Here is a 23,040-nt window from a genome sequence, read left to right as displayed (position 1 = left end):
CTGCGAACCCAATACATACTACTCCGAAGCTATAATATATATATAGGCCGTGTTCGTTAGGTAGAGGGATAAGTTAACTTACCCGACGCGGAAAACATAGAAATAGATTAGTACATGATTAATTAATTATTAAAAAAATATGAAATAGACTAATATGATTTTTTAAAACAACTTTTCCTATATAAAATTTTTATAAAAAATACACCGTTTAGCAGTTCAGCGTGAAAAACGAGAGGAATAAGATAACTTATGTGGACCGCCGAACGCGGTCATAGTGTGGTAAATAATGTCCAGTTAATCCGAAGCTAGGTAGATAGCTAGGGACAAGAAGGGAGAGTGGATCGATCAGTACGTACATTACAAATGCACGCCCATCTCATCATTTCAAGTGGGCATATGGTACATACACGTCCTTTTATTTTGGTTGGCTTAACTACTCTTTCTTTCTGCATGAATCCATGCATTGCTGCTGCCCGTGTGTCCCCTTTGTGTTTTTTACATTGTGTTGCAAGCTTAATTGTACCACGGTCATTATCTTTTCTCGCTGAATATGAAAAATGAAAGATTAATTATCTGATTGTTTTGTGCCTATTTAACCATGTAAACGATTGAATTATATCTATAAAGTATAAAAAAACTATTTTAAAATTCTATATGTTGAACTTGTATATATAAAATTTTGCTAAAAAATACATCGTTCAGTAATTCGTTAAACATGTACGAGAAAAAGAGTAAAAAGTTAAGAGAAAACTATGGGAAAAAACACAGCCGAGTAGTTGCTTGTTCCAGGCAGCAGCAGTAGTAGCGCTATAGGTTTCGAATTTCAAAAAAGTAGGGTCGATCGATCTGGCTAGACAAACATGGTCGATCCGTACGTACGTTCGCAATCGATTGGTCAGCACTGTACTCCGTCCGTTTGGAATTCTGCATTTCTCATCTGCACCTCATCCTCACCTGCCGAAGGGGCCTACTATTGCATCATATAATTCAGATGGTGAAACTGCATGAGCACGTACTATACCCCTACTAGTACGTGCTAGATGCACGTAGAGCTCATATGGCCGGATTCAATTGTTTTGATCAAATTTCAGCTTGCTAATACTAGTATTTGGTATGATATTTTAGTTGATTGGGATAAGGAAAAAAATACCGACATGAACTTGTATCAATCCAGGGGTATAAACATATACACCACGAAATCTTTGTAATCTATATTTACATGTCAATACAATATTTCAACGCTTCGTCACCCTGGAAATAGATTTCGAAGATGCGCATAGCCGATTATCTTACTGTAGTGCTCATGTTTTTTGGAGTACTATGATTGTAGGTATGTGACCATCAGTTGATATACTACTACCAAAAAGAGGGGCTTCAGAGCCAAACCGCTAGTTAGGAACTATGTTTGTATAAGGTTCCCAACCAGCATAATTTTGGGGGACAGATGAGCCCCCTTATTAGTGCTGGACATCCTAAATTGTACTAATCAGTAAGTTTAAGTAAAAATATCAAACCGACTCAACGTATCGAGAGTGCAAGATCAAAATCCATCAATTCACTCTTTCATACAAATCAATGGAGGAGCCAAATGAGTCCAGTACAAAATCATTCGATGAATCAATCGTTGCATCTATCAAAAAGTGGACGTGACTCTCTTTGATCGGTGTGGGCCCCACCTTTCATTACTCAATTGATGGTGATGGAGAGGAAGATTGACGAGCATCACATTTCATGGGAGGCGCTACGTACGGAGCCACTAGAACTCCTTGGCCTTCTAGTTTAATTTCGATGTCAGTGATCACGGTCGCTATTACAATCACACCTTTTTGGATACTAGCCCAACAGATCCATCGGAGAAGGCCATATCTAGAGGCATCCATGCTTCACCCCTCTAGATCTGTTGGAGAGGAGAGGGAGGTGCGGGTGGACCGGAGATAAGAGGGATGGGTGAGCCAGAGAAACGGAGAAGAGCTAGAGTCAATGACCACCATCATTGTTATTGTAGCATCGGAAAGGGGTTGCTCAGTCATCAGCTAGCAGGTGGAGAGAAGAGAGAGGAGCAAGGCGATGGAGAGATCAATATGCATGCATGTGATCAAGAGTCAAGGCATGGAAATAAAAACCAGCCCTCCTTGATCAGCTCAGTGGCTTGGCTCTTTATTTTTGTCGGTTAATTTAGAAAGAAAACTAGTACCAATGACGACTATATATAATATTATTAATGAGTAGTCATCATCGTCGGTTTTTAGCTACGTTGAGCATGGGAAACCCCTTTTTCCACCCCTAACAATGATAGGGAATGATGTGTAGTAGTGGATGTTGTTGATGTATGATTACAAGTTTGAATACAAATTCGTGTACATGGATGTAGCGTTGCGAGGTACGTCCCGGAACGGAACAGCGTCGTCGCTTCCCTCCATCCATGCAGCTGGAAGAGAACAGCTAGCGTACGTCGACTGTCGTCTGGTCCTTACATGTCGATGGGCGTCGTCTTCCCGGCCTGCCTTTTGCTTGCTTGCTTTCTCGTCGCCATCGATCGTCGTCGTCTTCCTCCAGAACCCGATCCATATATCTTCAGAGATCGATCTGGATGCATATATATTTCGGACTCTCACTGTTTCTATATTTGGAGCTAGCTTAGCCTGCATGCGTATGGCGTACCGGCCGGTCCGTTCTTGTCTGCAGCCTGGCTTCTTCATATATATATACTGCCATGCATCAACCTACAGGAGTAACAATGTCCCTACTTGCATGCATGCTCCTCTAGCTAGCTATATACCTTACATTTGCTTACTTGCTCAGTTGCTTGTTGTGGTTCAGGGCACCATGCACATCATACTTCTATATATCTTGTTGGCTAATTTTACAAAATTTCAGAAGAAAAAATATATTGATCATTTATATATCATTCAGTGCATACGTACGTAGTACGTACATGAATGGCGGACAATATGTGAGTCTTTTACCCTAGTGCCCTTAAAAAAAAAGTTGATGGTTACCTGTGTGTCATAAAAAAATTTATAGACACCTCTATACTATCTACCAATTTTTTTTACCTATACGCCATTTTGGATGGATGGAGACCTAACGGTGTCAAACGAAGCTGTAAAAAAACTGTTTTGCCCTTGTTAGTAAACAAATGGCAAACATAAACTTAAAACAGTAAGTAAATATGAAAATTTAGTAAAAAATTTAGAAAACGACAGAATAAATTTTAAATTAGAAAATAAGTAAGAAAATTGGCTCATAAATCCAGAAAATTGTAGAAAATAAAGGAAAATTCGTAAATAAATCCAAAATATTCGAAAAAAAATCAGGGTAATTGAAAAAATTCAGAAAAATGCCCAAATTAACCGTAAATAAATATGGAAAGTTAGTAAAAAATTTAGAAATGACAGAATTAATTTTAAATCAGGAAATAAGCTAGAAAAATCGTAATTCAATTCTAAAATATATAAAAATTCAAGAAAATTGGCTCATAATTTCGGAAAATTGAAGGAAATAAAAGAAAATTCGTAAATAAATCCAAAAATTCGCGGAAAATCAGGATGATTCAAAAAAATCCGAAAAATACCCAAATTAATCTGTAAATTATCAGAAAAATATGAGAACAGATACGAGAAAAACTCAATGGTGTAGTCAATATTCACTCTTTCAAACTCAGACCTCCATAGCGCCGCCTATCCTCTCTGTATGGTGCCGGCAAGGATCACCATTCTCTGACTCAAATCAAAATGATTCAATATACCCGATTCGAACTTGAATTTGACATACATCAGGATACATTCTATTTGTATCAGAATATGGCTAAACTATATGCAGCAAATTACTTCGGTTCTACCATTTATCAAACTCACATTTGACAGTGTGCATCCTCTTGGCAATCCTGGATTGATGAGGCGACAGGTTATCGCAGCCATGTCCATGAGCATCAGAGTTCAGAAGCTTGTGTGGCCAATTCAGTTCAAGATCCCTTGAGGCCGGACACCTCGGGGAGCATCCCTTGGATCCTCTTGAGCTCGGCGAGCGCCTCCCGGGCGTCGGGCCGGTCGTCCTTGTCCGGCGCCACGCACCGGAACGCCAGCTTCGCCACCGCCTCCACGCTGGCCATCATGCCGGTGCCCTCGGCGAGCACCGGCTGGTCGACGACCTCGCGGAGCTCGCCGACTTGAATCTTGGACACCACCCAGTCGGCCAGCGTCACGTCCCTGCGCTCCTTGCCCACGTCCACGGGAGGGAGGAGGATTCGGCGGCGGTCCGGAGGCAGCGTCGGTCCGGCGAGGCGGGGGCCGCCGGATCTGGCGCTCCGGCGGCGTCGGCGGCAGTCCGGCGGCGGCGGCTAGGGTTTACTGGGAGGCGACGCACGGGAGGGAGTACTACGGGAGGAGGAGGAGAGGATGGGCACTGTAGTAATTTTCCTAGGTGGGTCCCACATACAAAAGTTTATTTCCTAACAGAAGGCGAACGGAATGGTACGTAGTTAAAAGAAAGTTCGGTGAATGGTATAGATGTGCCTATAAAATTTTTAGTGACACACAGATAACCATCATCTTTTTTAATGATATAGAGGTAAAAGACTCACAGTATATATGTATATATATGTGGTACAATGCATAGTTAATTAGCATCTGGATCGATCGATTTAACTCCAGAAGCGCTTTGTCCGTGACGACTGCCACTGTGTCGCTCTGACTGCACTTTCTGTACGTGCTCCCTCACTTGCATCACATTGATTAATTTGTACTCCTATTTGAGCCGTGTGTATGTTACGAAATTAAAAAAAAAAACTCTGTCCCATCTAACAGAGGACCACAACGTCTATTTGCGAAAAGACGGCTGGGGTGCGTGCTCCAATGCCAAACCGACACCGCTAGCATTGTTGTACACCACATCTCGTATATTCGCTAACACTATTGATTACCTTGATTTATGTGTCAATGGATAAATAAAGTGTTTTGCGGATAAACAACTTGATTTATGTGTCAATGGATAAATAAAGTGTTTTGCAGATAAACAAATAGACAAGTCATTGTATAAGATGTCTATTTAGTTGTCTGTGTGTGTCAAATAGACAACAACCATCTACACTGTTGTACTTGTCTCAAGCCCACCTCACAAACAATTTCTCTTAAACATTTTTATCTATTTTTAGGGTTGAACAATTTAATTCTTCACAACAAAAACAATATTGGAAACTAATGTCCATGCTCCGAGGGTTGTGATAGCATATTTATAAACGAAAAATAGCCTATAAATAAAATTTTTATATATGTGTTCTTAGTCATCTAAAAGTCAAGCCTGAAAAATAAATTGTGATAAAAAACACAAAATCTACTACAAATTTAAGGTTAAATTTTGACTTATAAGCATAAGAAATGTAAAAACAAGGGTGCAAAGCTATACGGGATGTTTGTTTGGAGGGGCTAATTTATAAGTCCCTTCATTTTAGTCCCTTTTTAGCCCTAAAATAACAAACATGAGGGACTAATAGAGGCTAAAACTACCTAGGTCCATAAGTCCTTGGGGGAGGTGCTAAAAGGGATTCCTATAGCATATCTACTCTACTATTTTAGGCCTACAACTATGTGTATGTGCTGTGAACTATTGAATATGTTATTTAATGAGGTTTTAGTCCCTTTTAGCCACTCCAAAGAAACATGATAGAATAAAAAAGACTTATGTTTTAGTTATAAAACTAATTATTAGTACTGGAACTCATAGAAACAAACGATAGCATAAACGTACCTTGACACTAGATCAGCTCTATTTAATACTAAAACTGTGCATGTCGTCCACACCATTAATATCTTTGATTCAACGGTTCAAATTTAATGTTTTTGCCACAATTCTGGGTACTACGCACGAACAAACTAACAGGTGCTCGCTATTCTGTCTAAAAACAGTGCCACGTGTTCTCCAATTCCTGCCCCGTAGCGCACAGCCTCCCGGACTCCGCACATGTTTTCCTCACGTACTCCCCACGTAAAAAGCCTCTTCCATCTGTAGGAATCCATCTTCCAATCTCAAAGTTTCACCTATAACTCACAAAACACACTTTCTACCTTTTGTCTGAAACTACCAAATAATCAATTTGCAAGACTTTCAATTCGATTTTGCAAAACTTTTAATTCATAATGTATAACATATATTCAACCTGGTCTTCAACAGATTCAACCCACAATATAAAACTTTTAAATCATCAACTAGAAAAACTTTCATTTCATAATACAAAACGTTGAACCCTAAACTCAAAACCTTTATACCCAAATTATTGAAAATTTCAACTCAAACCTCAAGATTTTAACTCACATGACAAACTCACTATCTCAAAAGTCTGAAAAATTCAACCGAGCACAGCTAACATGTATCCCCATCCGGCGACTCTCCCAGTGATGTCGTTTTATTGGACTCGCAATGATGAAGGGGAACCGAGGCTCGCCGAGGAAGAAGCAGAATTAGGGATTTCAATGAGGTAGTACTTCAGCTATGTCATTTTAGTAGAAATTGGCTAATTCAAAACTAGGTTTTAAAGTTGTGGGTCCATGTTCCTTATGCATATAATAAGGCTATATTAGCATGCAGCAGTGGTTTTCATGTCATATTAATTCCTAAGATGGAAGGGAGAAAACACTAGGAGAGAAAAATGTAAATGATTAATTAGCTATGGTGTTGCACGCTCCATTAGATAGGGATTAAACCAAACGGAAAACCACTACAATATTCGTTTTCATTTTATTGGAATCAGAACCCAAATACAAGAATGGAATAAAATATTATTGAATATAGATATGGAGCGAATACAAATTGAATCAAAAAAGACAATGAATATTTACCAGAATATAATTAAGGGTTAATTGGATCCATATCAATAGTATTGAAAAAGTGTCATTACTATTCATGATATCGGGTAAGTGCCACTAATATTTTCTAGAAACATGTAATTACCATCATGTTTTTCATCTTCCTTCTTTCATTTTTCTTTTCTTCTTTCCCAATCAGCAAGCTCTAGAGTGGCAGTCCATCATCAGTGGCACGACAACAGTGTCGATGTCTGCAAATAAAGGGCATCTTTGGCTTTGGTGCAGATGGAAGGAGGGGTCAACATCGATGATGGTGATGAGAGCGGTGGTAGCTCTCGGAACATCCCACCCGGTGGTAGCTCGTGAATCATCCCACCCCTAGGTTGCTTGAGCACACTGATGGCTCGAGAAGGATGGAGCCAGTGCAGACACCTACTCGAGGTCCTCGATATGATGCCGCCTTTGTAGAGCCCCTCCCAACGTCTCACCTACTCACACTGAAGAGGACAAGCCTCGCTAGCTCTAGGACAGTGCTCCTCTTCCTCCCGCATCCACCGGACCTCGCTCTGCTACCTTGACCTTTCCATATGACCACTGCCTCGCCCTCTCACAACCTATGCCGCACACCATGGACTACTCGTCACCGCCTCCGATCCACTGACTTCCTGGGGAGAGGTGAGAGAGATGGGGAAGAGAGAAGGTGCGAGGGTGGATGAAGATAGAATTGACATGTGGATCTACATGAGTGGTAATGAGTGGTAATGATATATAGCACGGTTTCAGTTTTACGAAATTCTAGTGCATTCACCTAATATCGCAAGTAGTAATGACATTTTTTTAATATGAAAAATTCTTAATGGCCTGAATCCAATTAGAGCAACTCTAACAACATCTCCAGATTTCACCCTCTATTTACTTATTTGGCCAGATATCCAACAAGGCTACTATCTATATTTTCAATTGGATTGAGCGACCTCTCCACTAAGACTATCTTAATAGTGTGGCCCATGTATTCATCACTATTTTCTCCTTTCCCCTCACACTTGTCACCCCGTCCCTGTAACAAATTCGACAACGGCAGGCTAGAACGGGCAAGTTGGATGGCAAGGGGGTCAGTTTGGCAAGTCTATTATTGGAGGCCGGATTTTTCTCAAATTTCCCAATATTAATTTGGTATTTACCATATATGGAGCTGCTCTTAACCCTATAATTAAAAAGGGGCCACTCAAATTGAGTTTCCTAATTAAGCCAACAAATAAATATGCGTGCGTGCGTGCAGTATATATTTGAACCAATAGCATCTCCGTTTACGTATACTTCCTCACCATCTCACCTATCAATCACTTATCTTGATTAAGATGTTATTTCATTAATTTCACCTATTTAAAACTTGCGATAATTGTTTTGTACTCTTTTTTTTAAAAAAAAAGGTCATAACTGTAAAGTTGTAAATCTCACTGAGTTCTAAAATTTTAATATAAACTGTGCCTTCATCCAACTTTGTATGTTAAAATTATGGTGTGTGTACATGTATACGCGCGCGCTTTGTAAAAAAATAATTTCTACATGCAGATACCTAGAAAAAATTCAGATAATTTCTTACCATTTACGGTTTCCGCTTGATAATAGTTTTACTGTATTCATTTCCGTATTTTTTAAAAGAATTATTTATATACATTTTTGCATCAGGTACTATCTGAAAATTATCGGTTAAAAAACCCATAAATATTTAAAAAATGATTAAAATTCTATAAATATTATATTTTAATGTTTATGTTTTGAAACGAAGGCAGACCGGAGAGTAGTGTTGGTTGATTTATTCGGTTAGACATCGGATAAAATAAATTAGATAGAGACCGGTTTAAGAAATTCAGAATCCACCATAACCGATTTTTCTACCGTGTCCTACTCCTACTCAAACAAGAAATTCGTGTCCTACTCTGACAAGAAAAGAAGAGATAGAATAGGAGTTTGTTTCGGTGATCGGTAGAATCAGAATCCGTATCAAATTCGAGATTACCCTGAGCCCCACCAGTGCCATCATATAAATAGTGGGACAGAGGAGGAGGGGACGCCCAAGTTCTTTGTTCTAAAAACCAAAAACCCAAATCATCCGATCGATTAGGCACTGGAAGGGGCTCGTGACGTGATCTTAAAAGAAGGTTGCAGGTTTAGAAGTAATCACCGACGATCTAATCTCGCCGGGCCCGAAGGTTGTCAACACCTAGATCCAGAAAAGAAGGCCTAATGCCAAGCTACCGTCGCTGCACGTCGCCGGATCAGAGAAGAAGAGAGGAAAGAACAGAGAAGGAGATCAAATTCGAATTCAATGGCTTCTCAATCAGGTCAGTAGATCAAATTAATTCAGCATTAGTAGAGGTGATCAGTATCAGGCTAAGATCAGAAATTAACGTTGGATGAAATAACCCAGCAAGTAGTAGTACGTAAATATTGGTTAAAAAAACCCATAAATATTCTAAACAAGATTAAATGTGCATGCAGATGCAGATGCAGGCACTACAGAAGCAGGGCGTATATATACCCATACGGTATGATCGATCGATGTAGGTGCGTGCCGTCCACAAACATATACTGTATTGATTATATTAATTTAATCACTGTACGTAAGTCTGTACCGTGATATGTACGTATTACAAGCTGCTCAATACAGTATAAGGCGGTGTTTGTTTCCGCTCAGCCTTTTTTTTATCACTGTCACATCGAATATTTAGACACTAATTAGAATTATTAAATATAGACTATTAATAAAATCCACCTCATATTCTAGACTATTTCGCGGGACGAATCTATTGAGCCTAATTAGTCCATGATTAGCGAATGTGATGCTACAGTAAATATTTGCTAATCGTGGATTAATTAGGCTTAAAAATTTTGTCTAATGAAATAGTCTTTATTTATGCGTTTTGTTTTGTTATCAGTCTATATTTAATATTTCTAATTAATATCAAACATCCGATATGATAAGAGAGTTAAAAATTCCTTGGATCCAAACAGCCATAAGTCAGTAACACAAGGTACGTGCATGCACGGTGAAAATAATGCATACATAACCTCATGTCGTGTACTTTGCCCCTAATGCTTACAGGCCGCGACAGCCGTAGGTGGCAAGCTGTGAGGCCGCTAGCGCTATGCCCCAAATCGCCGCACCTCATCCTAAATTTTTTAATACATGTACAATACTTTTTATATAAATATGATTTCTGATGTGATTTAAATATTTATGACAATAATTCATAAATATAATATATATATGTATATATAAAACAATATCTATGTTTAGTTTCGCATTGAGACCTTACAAAGTCTCGGGTCAGCCATAAATACTTGTGGTTACAAACTAAAATTTAGATTTAAAGTTGATTTAAGATTTTTTATATATCATACATTAATTTTTAGTCTTTTACTTTTAAATGCTAAGAATACATATGGAAGTTTTATTTGTAAAATATATTTAATCATTAAAAACTCGTTGCGGTTATGTATAACATAGATCGAATATATGATGAGGAGGATTAAAAGTCGATGGATGGATTATTACGTGGTAGCTGCTATATACATACTCGTAATGCACTATACAGCTGGACACGTACGTAGTCCCCCAGCGGACATGTGATCCATGTATCCTACGTACGTCACCCATATCAGCATAATCGTCATCGTGCGGTGCGGTCCCACACTAGCTTATTTATTGCGAGGATCGATCGTGTCGTCATTAATCATATCTTAGCCGTACAATCATGATTGATGTTGTCAATTGTTCAAAGTTGTTCAGGGATGTCAATTGCACCCGAGCCGATGGACATTTAGTTAATTTTTTTGACCATGGGTAAGTCTGATTGTAACATGAAAATCTAGATAGACAGTAGCCGAGTTTTATATTTTACTCGTGGTAACCTATCCTACGAGTAAAAATTAACATAATTATTAATTAGTAAAAATTGACATTATGTCTTATTCAGAAAAACTGACATAATTATTAATTATTTTTATATCATTTTATTTATTGTTAAATATACTTTTATGCATATATATAGCTTTACATATTTTATAAAAAAATTGAATAAGATGAGTAGTCAAACGTGTATAAAAAATCGTCGTCGTCAAATATTTAGGGACGGAGAGAGTATACCGGTAAGTTTATCGATTGTTCTATAATATACCATTGGACCAGGAGTATTTGGCAGCCAAAATGTCCTTATATAGTTGTAAGCTAGGTTAATTAGCGATTGATTTATACCTTTAAAAGATTCAAAAATAAATAAATTTTGTGTGTTGCCTCCTGTTAACACCAAAATTTGGTAAAATTACTTACTGGATTGGGATAAGGAAAGGTGCAATCACTGATGAAAATTTTATCCGAAAGAGTTCGAATTCAATAGGGAATCATGAAGTCCAAGACATGACGGCGTAATTTTATCTATTAATACTTTTTTTATCTATTAGGAAATAGTGTCGTATTTAATAGGGATTGGAGGTAGAGTCCAAATAGGATTTGTGTTATTTCGTTTTAGGAAATGTCTGTTGCATTCGACATAGGCTCGTATTCATCCATGAGTATAAATATGTATGTCCGGGGTCATTGTAAATCATTTACATCTCAATACAGATCAATTATTTTCAGCGCATCGCCACCCTCTTCACCGAGGTTTCAACAACCTCTTCGGCTAGATTAGAATTGTCTCGGTTCAGTCCGATCTTCTAATTTAGTTGCGCGAGTGCTAGTTACCGTATCAGTTTCAGCTTATGTTATTTTGGTATCTTGAGTTGATTTGGTCGACCACTTCGGGTGATCTACGTCGGTTTAATATTGATATTTGATATATTCAATCTAATACTGTTGTAGGTTTAAGATGTCGACTAGAGGGGGGTGAATTGGCGATTTAAAAATAAATTACCCCTAATCAAAATTAACCTAAGTTGCTAGGCTTTGTGAGGACAACACTAACTAAGCAACTAAATTAAGTTTTGCTATCCTAGAGTGATAGTGGCGCAAGTAACACTAGGAAAGTAAATTATGCTTCCTAAGTCAAGTTTAGAAAACCTAGGGTGAAATGATCACAAGTATGTCTCTAGAAATGTAAATTGCACAAATATAAATGCCACAAGTAAAGGAGACAAGAGACAAGGAATTTTTCACCGAGATTCAGAAACTCGCCGGTTTCCTAATCCCCGTTGAGGCGAGCCCAACTCCACCGCTCAACCACGAAGCTACCGCACGCCCCCTTCATCAAGGGGTGGGCAAGGCGGGAGCCGGCCTAAGGAGAGGACTACCCAAGCCTCGATCACTAGGGTTGTTCTTTCTCCACTCCGGAGATGGCGAACATCGAGCCACTCACAAACTGGCGTCGGGCCTCTTCCACAACTTCTTGGAGAGATCATCGGGTAACTCCTCCACAAGGCGTCTAGGAGGCGGCAACCTCCAAGAGTAACAAGCGATGACCCTGCGTGGAGATGATCAAGTGCCATACTAGCTCTACAATGAAGCAGTGCACTTGGCTCTTGGCTAGAACAAGCTCCAACACACTAAATAGATGAACTCTAAGCTCAAATGAGTGTGTGAGAGATGCAAGGGGTGTATGCAATTGAAATGGATGCCAAGAAGAGGTCTCTTGCTGCTGGTGAGGGGTATCTATACCCCCATACACAAAAACTAGCTGTTGGGGGCCAAATCCCCCAACTCAGTCTACTGTCGGTCTGGCCGAAGGCATATGGCCGGTCTAACCGAACAACTCTGCAACGGCTAGAAAACTAGCCGTTGGAGTCCTGTCAGATGACATCATCAGCCCGGCTGGTCAGACCGGAGTTAAGTGACCGGTTAGATCGACCTCAGCTCGGTCAGACCGCCGCTAGCTCGGTCTGATCGACTGCGGCTCCGTCAGCTCTGTATCGGCCAAACCAAATGGCCGAAAATCGGTCTCCAGGGGGTCGGTCAGACCGCTCAAGTACCCGCGGTTAGACTGGCCGAACCAGCCAGTCAGACCGCCATTATGTGGTCGGTCAGACCGCCCAGTGGCCTGCGGTCAGACCGCTGTATCACTCTCGGTCTGACTGACCTTGGTCTGGCCGACTCCAGTGAATGTTGCAGTAATAAAAATATGTTTCAAGTGTTATGCAAATGACCTAATGTGGTAATTAAAATCAACTCTTTGCTAGGTCATTACCCCTCTTAATAGTACGACAAAGTTAAAAACAAACTATCAAATTTGATCGCCCTTCACCTCGATCAATTTAAAGCTAATGCCCTAGTTTTACCGTTTCTTTTCTTTGCTCCGTGCCTCCAATCTTTTAACCTTTGATAATCATCCATGTGCATCAAGGACGTGGTACTAACTTCAAATATTTAACTCAAAGAAAGCGGTTAGCCCACAATTAGCGCTTGTCATTAATTAACAAAATTAACAATAGGGGCCTAGATGCTTGAACTGTCTCGGTTCGGTCCGATCTATTAGATTGCATTTATCAAATAGTTTATATTAAATTGATGTATCTTGTTCATTGTTTTATCGAAGTACCAGCCGATAAGTTATCAATCATCAGCTCATCGGCTTGATAGCAATCTAGATCTGTTCAGTATCTATCCTGACATCACTAGGCGTAATCTTGAATTGTCTCGGTTTGGTTCGATCTTCTATTATCATTCTTAGTAATCTAGGCTAGATATTTTATAGATCTTGGTCTTTGTCAGTCATTTATAGCCGATGATCTGTACCAACCTACATGTTTATCATATTTACATCAATAGAGTAGCCGATTGCCTTACTGTATTACTTTTATACCAATCAGCTTGATTTATTTAGATCGGTAGTTATTATGTTACATCGGCTTATGTTACATATAAGTTGGTTTTGGCCGATCGTAATACATGATTCATTGTTTATTTAACTATATATTTGAGTTTATATGTATCGAATTCTCAAACAATCCAAGCTTTCATCAGCCAATCGATCAGCCTATCGGCTAAACACTGCTACATCAACGTCCGATCGACTGGATTTTTTGTTACATATGGGCCCGATAGTCGATCAACTTGTTTTATTCTTCATCTTGTCAGTTACAGGATCAAACTGACTGGCACGCCCGCACATGTTCTACGAATTTAGGTCCTGCACTGGAGCGGTCTTAGAGTGACTCCCAGACCTTCGTATGTGACACATCATCGGGTCAACTTTTGACGTCAACAACTCCTTACATGACCTAGAAGTTTGTGTACAAGTTTCAAGATGTTTGTGTTTTATTTTTTTTCTAAATTACAATTTATGAGTTATATGCAACATAGTATATACGTTTTTGAAAAAAATTATTGAACATACACAAACTTATATGTCGTGTGGGGAGGTTATGCAAAATATTATAAGTTTAAAAACTTCTAAGGATATAAATCAACCGTTAACCTTGTACGTATATAAGGTTATTTGTGTATTCTTAAAAAAAACATTGGTTCGATGGTATATTATAAAACAATTGAAACACTTAATGGCATATTATAGAAAGTGACAATGTTAATAATAAATAATTGAACTACGGCAAACTCAGTAACATGTGTAGATTCTCTCTTTAATTAATAATTTAGAGTTTAATAGTGCATGATTTGGAGTGTCATGCATTATTTTCAGACTATCCTCCAACGAAAATTAAGGGTTGTGGACTGGACTGGTTAATTTTGAAATAAAAGATGCCAAGTTGTCAAGTATGGCTGCCTAATTTAGAAAGGTCATTACGAGCTTTGCTATAAATGACTCAGTTGACTCCAATATTGAATATTTTGACCATATTATATTCAAGGTATTTCTTCAGGAAGAACATATATATAAATGTGTATATATAATAAACCATTTGGTTTGTAATGCAAAATAGTTTTGTTCAAGAAACTTTAGCAGCTTTATCTTTTCGCTTATAAGCCGAAATTTGAATTTTCAACTTTAAATTTGAAGTTGATTTTAGGTTTTTTTCTTTTTCTTCTTGTAGTTTATTTTTAGGTTTTGTTTTCAGATCGTTAAGAACTGTATAAAAATTTGGCAAAATTTGCTACAGAGCATCGAAAAAATACGTAATTAACCGGTGGACACCATAAGATTACGAATTTGCTCCAGATCACCATAAAATTGTGGTAATTAGCTACCAGACACTCCGGCTAATTTTTTATTATTTTCGGAGTCAAAAATTCTAAAAATAACGAGATTGCCCTCGATGGCCACCCCGTTATGTCTACTGGGTCCAGTCGAACCAGACCCAGTTAGTCTCGGCACCGCGCCACACCCGAACCCTAGCCTACAAGGCGAGTGAACAGGCAGTGACGGCGACGATGAGGGCGCATAACGGGTTGGCCACCGAGGGCAAGCTCGTTATTTTTAGAATTTTTGACTCCGAAGATAATAAAAAAATTGGCCGGAGTATCCGGTAGCTAATTACCACACTTTCATGGTGCCCTACAGCAAATTCATGATCTTACGGTGTCCACCGGCTAATTACGCGTTTTTTCGATGCCCTATAGCCAATTTTGCCTAAAAATTTTAGTTACAAGTTATTTTTCATTTACAAATATGATGTTTCATGTTTTTCCATAAAAAAGCCAAGCACTAACCACCTACTGAAATAGTTAGATATGTTTTGGGAGGTTTACATAATTTCTAAGTATATGAACAAAAGGTATATATATCTCTCAGAAAGACAGTAAAAACAACTCACTACTGGTAGTAATATATGAGCAGGTAATTTGAAATTTAATGCATGGGTAGCTAGCTCTAGCTGTAGTATTTTGCGTTGAAGAATCCATCAATCCTTTGGTCTCACACCCATTAAGGCAAAAATAATTGAAGGGGCCGGTTCACTTAAAGCTAATAGAGCTAGCTTGATGCATGAATTTTTGAACGAGCAAGTCGTACGTACGTGCGTGAGAGTATTGTGCTATAGTTTTCAATTTCAAAATGATCAGATCTGCGTATAGTAGCACGTCGTAGTCGAATTCAAATCGATGACGATATATACGACGAATGCTATAGTAGTACTCCATGACCACGATGCATATAGAGGTTAGCTAGGTTCATGTGGTAGATCCACCTAGATAGATGTAATAATTAAATTAATTACCGTGGATGCATGCGAGAGTGAGTAGTGTAGTAGTAATGTACAGTAGATCTAGGTTAAATGAGGAGTGGTTTGGTTGAAAGATTAATTATTAAGCCGGCCGCGTGTGTACTGCTGACACAGTGTAGTGTAGTGGTAGCACCAAGCAGGCAATGGCTCTTTGCATGCGTCCAAAACCTGAAAACCTTATCTTAATCTTTTGCAATATATTGCTCCTCGGTCTGCCCCAGCATGCAGCCTCACCATAATTCAAAACTAAAATGGATACCATCATTTGAATGAACAGCACTATATATATATATATATATATATATATATATATATATATATATATATATATATATATATATATATATATATATATATATATATATATATATATATATATATATATATATATATATATATGCTGCATTATTCTGCTGCTTCAATTAGTTTTTTTTTTCAAAAAGAGAGTGAAAGTATAAGGAGGTGTTTTGTAACAACCTGTGCTGGTACTATAAACAATCTAGACTATTTGAAAAAGCATATCTAGATCATTTATTTTTCTAATGAATCTATTCATATATATTTAAAGTTATTTCTAAGTACTCTCTAAAACAATTTAGACCATTTATTTTACTAATCCAATGGACCTATATAGTTATACTACCACATTAACAACTGTTGAGGTTCTTCTACTGAAAATAATATTGATAGTAGAATACTACTACTATTTGAGAGCACGATAACCATATTGTACTATCATAGTATCATCTATTGGAAAAGTAAGAATATTCTTTACGTTGTAGTAAAAATTATAAATTAATGGTTGAGATCATCTTATGATAATAATACTGGTAGAATACTACCAGCAAAAGTATTGTAAAGTTATTCTATATATTTTGCACACCTCTCGAAATAAGTTTAGATTAGCTTACTTTGGGTTAGAGGGAGCAGCTAGATACTTCAAAAATATATTTGGATTAGGAAGAGGAAAATGAAAATGGATGGTGAGGGAGGTTTGCAGTAATTAACATCTCAGAAGGCAAGAATAAGGAGGAGGAGGAAGATGATGTGGGCATGTGGTCACGGCGGCTGCTGCTGAACCCAAAACACACGCACTTCCAAGTGTGAGAAACAAACGGTGGATGGTGACGCGTGCCTCAATTTCAGTGCGAGCCCAGGCCCAACCAACCAATGGGGGCTCAAAACGTCAGCCCCAACCAACCTTATGTCTTGGTGTCTATAGCATTAAATAAGTTGCTACATAAGATGAAAAATGATGTGACAAGTAAATAAATTAGGAGATATGGTTTCTACACAACATCCAAAATATCATGTGAGATAAGTAGCATTAAATTTAAGTGTGGAATAGTGGTGTTTGCATTGAAAGAGTAGTGTCTAGTACTAGTTTCTTGATGATGGGAAGTTTATAGAAACCATATGAGTTGAGAATTATCCACTACTAATCCACAATTAACCACCCTCGCATGGGGATTAACCAGGGCATTAACTAAATTAAGCACCACTGCAACTTACCATCAGTAAGTAAGTAATTAATTAATTAATTAAGCAAAGGGAGGGCCATGATGGCTGATGCAATGCAACGCAATGGGCATAGAGGTGCGTGGAGTCTAGCTAGTACTGTTTGGTTTGCTGCTTGGAATCGTTTCGTCATCTTTGTGCCTTCCAATGCAGAGCTTATATTTTGTGTGCACACATTAGTTAATAAAGTTTAGGAGGAGACAGACGAAAGCAGTCAGCAGCATATACTCCACTGCACTGCAGTATCACATCCCTTTCTTTCCCCCTTCTCTTCCTATCATGCTCAACTTTTAACCGTTATTATTACTAGACTGACAGTATTATTATAATATCATTCAGTGCTACGATTCGATGGATGCCCGAGAAAACAAACGCACACTAGTAGTAGTAGTACATTCAAATTGGACAGGATTTTTCCTGTACTTTTAGGCCGTATTTGATTCATTGGAATTTTATAGGATTTTATTTCTATAGGAATTTTTTCTACAAACCCTTTAAATCAAAGGAATGAACCCTATGAAATCATTTCAAATTCCTATGAAATACATCTTCCAATACAAGTTTTAGAGAAAATTTAGCAAGAGGTTGAACCTCATGGAAAAAATCCTTTGAGTCTATATCTCTCCTCAAATTCCTGTGTTTTTCCTGTGATCCAATTAAACGGTTATTCCTACGTTTTTTTGTGTTTTGCAATACTCTATTTTACACCAATATTCCTGTCAGAATCCTATATTTTTTCCATTTCTCTATCTTTTTATTCTTTTGATTCAAAGTAGCCCTTAGCTATTTCAGTTCAATCATCTATAAGATTTTTACTAGCTATTATATATGAGTTGTTACACACTAGTAAAATTTGACTAGCGAAAAAGATAAGCATACTCATAGGACAATTCGTATGCGAAAAAGGACAGGAGGGTGATAGTAGCAAAAATTGATTGAAGGATGGTGACCCACTCCCACGAGACGAAGGGCAGCAGCATAACCTGCAGCAGATGCAGATCTTGTTTTGAAAACACATGCATGCTGTCTACGGAAACAATCTTTTAGCACACGGATGTATATACAGTCGTTGCTTGCATGTCATCTAAATAGTTATAAAAATTATGAAAAAAATTAACAAGATAGTTTAATATGAGTTATATCACTCCAACAATATGTAAGTTTAAATTTAACTTTTGCAAGTTATAGAAAAATAACAAAAGCAATTATGAATATGCGTATACTTAGTTTCAGTTTTGTTTGTTTTTTTTGCTACAACTTGCAGAAGTTGAATTTAAACTTGCATGTTTGTGGAGTGATATAAATCTTATTAATATATCTTGTCAAATTTTTTTATATTTTCTTATGACTATTTATATGACATGCAAGCACACGGTTGTACCTACACCCGTATGCTAAAAACTGTTTCCCTGCTGTCTACTACTAGTATGCAGCTCAGCCCAGTTCAGTGGAATGGAGAGATTCTGCTCTGCTCTGATCTGATCTGATCTCAGAAAAAAGCAGAGAAACAACGATTACTACTATGAAATGAGTATGATAACAACTTTCCCCTGTTGCTCTTCCTCCTCATCTCATCTCATCCTATACTAATGTTTTGTGGTACAAGAACCAATGATAACAGCGACGGTTCGTTGGTTTTGGTTTTGGTAGGAACAATTCTGCATCTGCATTGCATTTCTCATCGATCCGTTCCACTCCAGATTGACGCGCTGATTGATGAGACTCGTTTCCTTGCCCCAATGCACCTCCTGCTCCTGCGCTGCATCTCTCTCTCTCTCTCTAGACTGTCCAGAGAGTGAAGAGTTTCTTAGAGTATTTTTTATCTCATTCATGTGACTGTAAATTATTCAAGCAAGCAGCTACAAGTAGTGTCCGAGAGAGAGAGAGAGAGAGAGTGAGCGAGTTCGTTGGTCCCCTTGCTAATTACTCCTCCATAGATTACCTTGCTCACCCACACAAACACACAGACACACTAGTAGAGGTAGAGGTAGAAGAAGACTCTGTCTGCATTTGCATATTTTCAGTTGCAGTGTCCCTAGCTACTAGCTTAACTACTCCTCGATCTTCTCTCTCTATATCTATCTATGTAGCTAGAGCTCACTGTAACTAGGAGAAGTTGTTGCTTGCACCAGACACAAACATTACCATTGCCTTCGTCCCTGCAATGCATCAGAAAACACCATAGCTAAACACATCAACCATTTGAGAGCTCTTGGCTCTAGCTTGTAAGTACTTCTTAAGTAGCTGTATGTATCCATACTAAACTATACTTACTATAGTAGACTAGAGCTAGCTGGAGAGTGAGTGAGTAGCTAGACACCATCCATGAAGACGTCTTCCAAGCACCATTGGTTCTCCCGCTCCCGGAGCCGCTCTTCCTCCCCCGCACCGCCACCGCCGCAACCGCCATTCAGCCATGGGAGGCCCTCGCCGGAGGCCCACCCGGGCTGCATGGCCATGATGCACTACCTCATCTTCGCCCCCGGCGCCGGCTGCGTCGGCCGCCCGCCTTCCTCCTCGCACGTCGTCCACAGCAACGACGCCGTCTCCCCGCCGGCCGGAGCGGGGGCGGGGCTACAGGCGCCGCGCAACAGCCTCGACCTCGACGCCGACCACCTCCGCCGGGACATCCAGATTGGCGTGCAGATCGAGCCGGCCTTCGACGCGCTGGCGCGCCCCAGGCCGTCGGCGCCGCCCTCCGAGGCCGAGACGCCGCGCACGCCCAGCCTCGTCGCGCGCCTCATGGGCATCGACGGCCTCCCCGACTCGCCGGCGTCCACGGACACCAAGCCCAGGGAGAAGAAGAAGCGCGTCATCCCCGAGTCCATCAGCCTCCGCCAGCCTCTCCGCGACCTCTCGCGCTCCCTCCCGGACACGCCGCGCGCCTCCACATCCTCGGTCAGGGCGCCGCCGCCGACGTGGGACGTCGTCGACCACCCGCGCCTGTCCCTGCAGGTGCTCAAGGAGAACGTGCTCGACAGGGCCACGCAGTACATGTCGATGCCGACCTCGCCGACGTCACTGTCCGGCGGCGCCAAGAAGAAGAAAACAAGAAGCCGACGCGACGCCGCCGAGAGCCGGTCCACCAAGGAGCACGCCGTCCGCGAGATCGTGAGGCAGGCTAGGGAGACCGTCACCAACCGCAAGTCCAAGAAGAACGCCGCCGCCAATGGCAAGGAGAACGAGAGCCCTGTTCACCACCAGAGCGGCGGCAAGGAGAATGCGCCACCACCTACAGGCAAGCCGGCAGCCGGGCCGACTACAAGGGCGCCATTGGCTGATCAACAGCCGCACGCTCCAAGGCTTCCACTACAACCGAGGCCACCGCCACCACCAGCGCCGCCTCAGCAACAGCGAGCGAAACCGTCCCGGCCGCCACCTCCACCTCCGCCGCTAGACCCGCCACCGAGAACGTCGGCGCCTACCGCCGCCGTCAAGTGCAAGCGACCCGACGGTTGCGAGCGCTTCGCGACGCGGATCAAGAAGCCCGCTCCACCGGTACCGGCGCAACCTGCGGCGGCGAGTTCCTCGGCCAGGGACATCGCCGTCTCCGGCTCAGGCGAGCGCAAGATATTGACGTCGTCGTCTGTGGCGGCCGCCGGTGTGCCTGTGGAGGAAGACCCCGAGTACGTGTACCTGCGGACGGTGCTGGAGCGCGGCGGGTTCATGCGCGACAGAGGGGCGGCGGGCAGGCGGGCGATGAAGGGGCACTCGGTGGAGACGCCGGTAGACCCGCTGGTGTTCCACCTCCTGGAGCTGGAGCTTCCGGTGGACGAGGCGCGGCTGGGCCCCCTCCGGCACCGGTGGAACCGGAAGCTGCTGTTCCACCTGACGCAGGAGATGCTCGCGGAGCTGCTGCTGGGGGTGGACCCCACCTCGCCGTCGCAGCAGCAGCAGTTGTTGTCGGGGCCGGCGGTGGTGTCGCGGCTGTGGAGGCGCGCGCGGAGCTTCCCGGCGGCGGACTGCAGGGTGGTGGAGGACATCCTGGCGCTGGTGGCGAGGGACGTGGAGGAGGCGGGGCGGGCGCGACGGGTGGTGGAGCGGCGGCTGGTGGCGGAGGAGGGCGAGGAGGTGGCGGAGGAGGTGGCGGAGCGGGTGCTGGACTCGCTGCTCGACGAGGTGGCGCGGCCGTTGCTGGGGGTGACGCCAGAGTGACGTCACCTCCGACCGGATCGCAACGGCTGCAGGGCAGTGCAGTCACCAACCACCGTCAGATCACTGTTCAACGGTCCGGATCGCGACAGGTCGGTCGCCTCGCCTCGAAATTAGCGCGTTCCGACCCCTCTTCTCCAGTACTAGTACTACTCTACTCTGCTGTGTTTGAGTTGGGTGTAGACCGACACGCCTCGTGTCACTTGCTCATCCTCTTCTTTTATTATTTATATATAAAAAGAAGCCCTTTTTTTGTTTGTTTGTTTTGCTGCTACTATTTTTCAAATTTCTGATGTATATACTCCTAGTATTAGATACTATTATTATTCATGTTATTGGCTGAACAGCTGATCAAAATGCCTATTAATTCCCCCGGCCTGTATTTGTTTCTTTCTTTTTCCAAGATTTACTCCCTCCATTTTAAAATGTTGGGGTTATTTAAGTTGCATGTATCAGGAGTAGAAATGATAACGCACTCATGGTTAGCCACACTCTTTTGAACCCATAGGATCATATAAAGGCACGTTACTTTCGTCCTTATTTTTTTTTATACTTATAAGTCAAAATTTAAATTTTTAATTTTAAATCTAAAGTTGATTACGGGTTGTTTATCATAATTTATTTTGTAGCCTTGATTTTTAAATCGCTAAAAACATGTGTATATAAAAGTTTTATTTATAAATTATTTTTTATTTACAAACATATTCCTCAAATAAGCCAAGACATAGACACCTTTACCATCAACCAAAATGAAAAATAATGCATGAGCATCAGCGTTACCTCGTGTAAGATAAGGTCATGTTTAGATGGCAAAAATTTTTAGAGAAATGGTCACAATGTACGTTTGACCGGATATCGAAAGGAGTTTTCGGACATGAATAAAAAAACGAATTTTTTGAGCTTAATTAAGCCATCATTAGCACATGTTGATTACTATAGCACTTATGGCTAATCATAAAATAATTAGGCTCAAAAGATTCGTATTAAGATTTCTCCTATAATTATGCAATTAGTTTTTTGTTTCTTCTATGTTTAATGCTCCATTTAAATGTCTAAAAATTTGATGTGATGTTTTCGGAGAATGTATTTGGAATTAAAAAGGCCTAAGGTTTGGTAAAGTTTATCAATCAACCCATAGTACTGGCTGAATAATTCTGAATACGGATTACTTAGTTGGTGAAGAATAACGACGAGATGAGATAGTAGTAAATAAGTGGCATTTAATTAAGGGCGCTGGAGATTTGAATGCTGCTGGTGATGGTGGTACCCTGGGGTATAGTAGGGACATGTGCAGTGCAGGCCCAGCCACGTACTGTAAACATTTAATTAACACAAGATTTGCATCTCTGTTGTAATATACTCCGTCTGATCCAAAACATATCATTTTTTTAGTTTTTAGATATAATGTTTGAATTTTCGTCTTATTAAAAAAATCTACGATTAATATTTTTATTTT

The 23,040-nt window shown here is 40.6% G+C and overlaps 1 protein-coding gene across 1 annotated transcript; it reads left to right on the top strand.

Annotated features, from left to right (window-relative positions):
- The first annotated feature begins 19,335 nt into the window (after nucleotides 1-19,335).
- On the top strand, nucleotides 19,336-21,953 carry LOC102701506 (verprolin-like). The gene has a single exon (XM_040522965.1). The coding sequence runs from the start codon at nucleotides 19,758-19,760 to the stop codon at nucleotides 21,585-21,587; it is 1,830 nt and encodes a 609-aa protein (XP_040378899.1). The 5' UTR covers nucleotides 19,336-19,757; the 3' UTR covers nucleotides 21,588-21,953.
- Nucleotides 21,954-23,040: the final 1,087 nt, after the last annotated feature.

The sequence above is a fragment of the Oryza brachyantha genome, chromosome 4 (genome assembly GCF_000231095.2).
Source record: "Oryza brachyantha chromosome 4, ObraRS2, whole genome shotgun sequence".
NCBI classification, from domain to species: Eukaryota; Viridiplantae; Streptophyta; class Magnoliopsida; order Poales; family Poaceae; genus Oryza; species Oryza brachyantha.
This window is presented reverse-complemented; position numbering and strand designations above follow the sequence as displayed.

Bases quoted from the DNA above. Each gene is read 5' to 3' on its own strand.
- LOC102701506 (XM_040522965.1), top strand. From the start codon at position 19,758: ATGAAGACGTCTTCCAAGCACCATTGGTTCTCCCGCTCCCGGAGCCGC.